General features: G+C 37.3%; 1 protein-coding gene across 1 annotated transcript; it reads left to right on the top strand.

Annotated features, from left to right (window-relative positions):
* The first annotated feature begins 4,329 nt into the window (after positions 1–4,329).
* LOC130823303 (uncharacterized) lies at positions 4,330–4,923 on the top strand. Its single transcript, XM_057687923.1, has 2 exons — positions 4,330–4,704; positions 4,864–4,923. Exons 1-2 carry the CDS (start codon positions 4,330–4,332, stop codon positions 4,921–4,923), a joined length of 435 nt encoding a protein of 144 aa, XP_057543906.1.
* The last annotated feature ends 369 nt before the right edge of the window (positions 4,924–5,292 follow it).

Below are 5,292 nucleotides of genomic sequence, written 5' to 3'. Positions count from 1 at the left end.
CTGTTCTGAAGTTTCCTTTCCTAGGTATTCTTCCAGCTTCCCTTGTCTTCCCTTTGCCTTTTTCATTCTTCCATAGAGGGCAATCCTTGATGAAGTGATCAGTACTTTTGCATTTGTGACATTCAAAATTTGTCTTCAAGTTAGCAGTTCCTCTTTCCTTATAATTTCTTTGATTTCCATATTTGTTGTTCCTGAAGAATTTTTTGAATTTACGTGCCAACATAGCAGCTTCCTCTTCACCAGCTTCTGATTCTTCACTATCATCTGCTGCCAGAGCCAGTCCTTTGTTTCGGGAACTGTCAGCTGTTCCCAAATGCAGTTCGTGTGTCATGAGTGAACCAGCCAGCTCTTCCAAATTGAACTTGGTGAAATCTTTGGACTCCTGGATGGCTGTGACCTTGGCTCTCCAACGTTCATCTTGTGGAAGACTTCTCAGTATTTTCCTTACTTGTTCATCAACAGGAATGATCTTACCAAGAGAGACAAGTTCGTTTGTAATGTTAGTGAACCTGGTAAACATCTCTTGGATGTTTTCCTTAGGTTCCATAACAAACCTTTCATATTTTGACATTAGGAGGTCAATCTTGCATCGCTTCACTTCACTGGTACCTTCATGGGTAACTTCCAGCAGATCCCAAATTTGCTTGGTAGTTTTACACCCCATTATGCGATTGTGTTCATTTGGTCCAAGACCACAGTGAAGTAATTTGATAGCAAGAGCGTTCATCTCCATCTTTTTGAAAATCTTCCTTTTCATATTCAGTGATTGGTTTTGGAACAGCTTCATTGTTGGAGTTGATGGTCGTCACCTCAAAGTCTCCAATTTCAATGACTCTCCAAACTTGATAGTTTTCGACCTTTATGAAGATTTTCATTCTATTTTTCCAGTAAGTATAAAATTTCCCATCAAACATGGGTGGCCTTTTCGTAGAGTACCCTTCTTCCATGCGTTCGTTCATCTTCAACATCTTGCTAGGGAACAGGATACTACTCTCAGGGTTTTCTGATTAAATGAAGAACAGGGCTCTGATACCAATTGTTGAAATACACGAAGATGGTCGAATGCAACAAGAAGGGGGGTGAATTGTTGTGTATCTAACTTTACTTCGTTTTTCTTCTAATTTGCGGAATTTTAACAAACAAAATAAAGCTTAAACGTAAAAAGCAAAAGATAAAAAGGAGACAAAGATTTTACGTGGAAACCTTCTTGGCCTAATAAGAAGGAAAACCACGACCCCCTGGGATTTCAAAATTCTCACTATGTTTTAGGCAATTAAATACAATTACATAAAACAGTTTGCTTCACTTGAAGCTTCTCTTCTCTAGGCCTAATTCTCTTTCTCTATTCTCCCTTTCTCTTTCTCTATTCTCATGATTCTCTTTTCAATTCCCTTGGACTTTTTCGTAAGTCTAATTACAACAAAACACTCATTAACCCTTACAAGGCCAATTCTCAAGAGATTAAAAATTAAAATAATTACTTAAGAAAAATATAATAAATTAATTGGCTTTTAAAAACAGAAAATATTTTTCTTAAATGATCTCCCTTTTAATGGACACTCTTGGATTGAAATCGGTTTGAGCAAAGTTCCTCCTATTTATAGTGGGAATAGACAGCAGTTACCTCAGGCACACCTCCCACTATCATCCACGTTCTCAAAACAAAGATAGTGGAATTGCCAAAAGAATAAATGACCGGCTGTCATTTGCTCAAAGATAAAATCAGTTTCCTTAAGCTAAAAATAGCATAGGAGTTAAAAAGAACAAGATCCTAAAAAATAGGAGATCTTGTTTTAGCCGTCCAAATTTGAAAGGAGACTTATTCAAAATGAAGAATAAGTCTTCTCCACATTTTAGGCGTTTAAAAAAACTTTTTGCCAATTAATAAATTAATTTAATTAAGCAACTAATTAAACTTTTAATCTTTTACATTAACTAAAAAAAAGAAAACATAATTTTCGTAACTTCTAGTCAATGTCTTCTCCAGACCTGTATCGCGGGGAACAACGTACTGTCTCCATCTATAACTTTCGTCAGAATGTTTACTCTAGGAACAGTAAGCTGACTTCTAAAGCAATTGTCCAACTTCTTGGATATTCAAGACACGTACAGCTTCCACGAACAAAGTCATAGGCTTCATCAACGATTAACACAATCGGATATTCACCTACAATACAATCTCTAAAACATGTTTGTTTATTTAGAAGTGAAGCCATCATCAAAACCTAAGAGGCCAACACAGGTATTATTTATCGAATTTCTGATGGTGAATGGGTGAGTCCTACTCAAGTTGTGCCAAAGAAAACTGGTGTTATTGTAGTGAAGAACCAAAATGGTGAGTTGGTTCCCATACGCATCCAAAATGGATGGCGTGTATGCATTGATTACCGTATGCTAAACGCGGTGACTAGGAAAGACCACTTTTTATTGCCTTTTATTGATCAAATGCTAGAAAGGCTTGCTAGTCACGCATTTTATTCTTTCTTAGATGGATATTCAGGTTATTTGCAGGTACCTATTGCTTCAGAAGATCAAGAAAAGACAACATTCACATGCCCATTCAGCACATTTGCTTATAGGCGCATGCCTTTTTGACTTTGTAGTGCACCTACTACATTCCAAAGGTATATGGTGAGTATATCTTCTGAATTTATAGAAAACTTTGTGCAAGTTTTCATGGATGACTTTACAATCCATGGAGACACATTTGATGAACGTTTGAATCATCTTGCGTTAGTACTTAGGAGATGCATAGACACTAATCTCGTGCTAAACTCGGAAAAATGCCATTTTATGGTTGAACAAGGAATTGTGCAAGGTCATGTAGTGTCTGCAAAGGGTCTCGAGGTAGATAAGGCAAAAATTGACATCATACAATCTTTGCCCTATCTTACTAATGTTCGAGAAATGCGATCTTTTCTTGGTCATGCAGGTTTCTATCGTAGATTTACTGAAAGATTCTCCAAGATTGCAGTTCCATTATGCAGGTTTTTGCAAAAGGATGTAAAGTTCATTTTTGATGAAAGTTGCAAGAAGGCGTTTGATACGCTAAAGAATAAACTCATATCAGCTCCAATCATTCAAGCCCCAATTTGGTCACTTCCATTTGAGATTATGTGTAACGCAAGTGACTACGCTATTGGGGTCGTGCTAGGACAAAGAATAAGAAGAATTCCACATGCTATATACTATGCGTCAATGACCTTGAATGAGGCTCAACACAACTATTCAACCACTGAAAAACAGTTGTTGGTGGTAGTATTTTCATTAGAAAAGTTTGGATCTTATTTGCTTGGTACAAAGGTTATTGTATATACTGACTATGCAGCCCTACGTCACTTGATGACAAAGAAAGAGGCAAAGCCAAGATTAGGAAGATGAATTCTTTTGTTAAGTGAGTCTGATTTGGAGGTAAAAGACAAAAAAGGCACAGAAAACCTGGTAGCAGATCATTTGAGCAGGATCACACCACATGAAAGCATGAATTCAAACAAAGATGTCTTATTGAAATATAACAGTCGTGAAGAATTTCCAAATGAGCAACTCTTCACAGTCAAGGCTTATCATCCATGGTATGCTAATGTTGTAAATTTTCTTTTTTTTGGCAGGTTTCCCACATATTTCACAAAATGTCAAAAAGACAAGCTAAGAAGTGAAGCAAAACACTACATTTGGGACGATCCATACCTATGGAAACAGTGTGCCGATCAAATCATACGGAGATGTATCCCTGATGGTGAGGTAATATCAATTTTAAAATTTTGTCATTCATATGCTTGTGGAGGCCATTTCGGACCTAGGTTAACAGCGAAATCATTGAGGTTTAGGCATCGATTTTATGGGACCATTTCCCAACTCTTTTGGTTTTATTTATATATTAGTAGCTGTTGTATTATGTCTCGAAATGGGTGGAAGCAAAGGCCACCCAAACTTATGATTCTAGAGTTGTTGCAGATTTTATCAAAGTTAACATCTTTTCTAGGTTTGGAATTCCAAGAGGTTTGATAAGTGATAAGGAAACTCAATTTTGCAACCGAACCATTGGGGCTTTATTAAAGAAATATCATGTGACACACAAGATATCCATCACTTACCATCCACAAACAAATGGGCAAATAGAAGTATCAAATAGAGAAACCAAGTCCATCTTGGAAAAGACGGTCAATCCAAATAGAAAAGATTGGCGTTTAAGGTTGGATGATACACTATGGGCATACAGGACAGCCTACACCGATTGGAATGTCACCATACCGTCTTGTTTTCGGGAAAGCCTGTCACTTGCCTGTTCAGTTAGAACATAAGGCGTATTAGGCCATAAAGTGTGTCAACATGAGCTTAGAGAAGTCCGATTTGCATAGAAAATTACAGCTACAAGAGTTTGAAAAAATTAGAAATGAGGCTTATGAGAATGCTGAAATCTACAAGGCAAAGACTAAGGCTTGGCATGATAAGATGATAAGTAGGAAGACCTTTGAAGTCGGTCAAAAGGTTCTTCTATTCCAATCCCGCCTTCGTTTATTCCCAGGAAAGCTGAGGTTCCGTTGGATAGGACAATTTATAGTTGTCAAAGTGTTTCCACATGGAGCTGTGGAAATTCAAAGTGAAGAAACTTCTAAAATCTTCAAGGTAAATTGGCAAAGATTGAAGCCATACTATGAAGGTTTTCAGCCAAAAGACGTGGAAGAACAAAGCTTAGAGGATCCAGTGTACTGAGGCATCGGAAGCACTAAGTCGTGCCAACGACATTAAATATATGGAGCTTCTCGGGAGGCATCCCGAGTTTATATTTGTGTTAATTTTCATTATTTTGTTTAGTTTGATTTTCTTTATATTAGACATTTTATTTTATTTTCTTTTTTACAGGTAACTGATGCATTGGAGCTAGCTAGGAGACCTTTCGAATATAGGGTATGTTATTATTAAAAAAATTAAATAAAAAAAAAGTGAAGAATAAATTTGAAGGTAGACAGACCCAACTCCGCGCCTCGCCCAAATCTCCGCGGCATGCGGAGAGCCTCCTGACCCAGCTCCGCGCCACACATAGAACTACGCGGCCCGCGGAATACCTGCTGCCCACCTATGCATACCCGAAAAATTCCATCATCTTCCTCAATCTTTCACTTCCCTTTTCAAACCCAAACATTCCTTCTCTCTCAAATCCTTCTTCCTCACTTAAACGCTTCTCACATTCCTTCATTCCTACCTAAAAATCATCATTCCAAGAAGTATAACTACAATCCAACTACAAAAAGTCCACAAAAAAATCAAAAACTCAACCACTTTTCATATTTT

The sequence above is a fragment of the Amaranthus tricolor genome, chromosome 9 (assembly GCF_026212465.1).
Source record: "Amaranthus tricolor cultivar Red isolate AtriRed21 chromosome 9, ASM2621246v1, whole genome shotgun sequence".
NCBI classification, from domain to species: domain Eukaryota; kingdom Viridiplantae; phylum Streptophyta; class Magnoliopsida; order Caryophyllales; family Amaranthaceae; genus Amaranthus; species Amaranthus tricolor.
The sequence above is the reverse complement of the archived record's forward strand: the minus strand, read 5'-3'. Positions and strand labels throughout refer to the sequence as shown.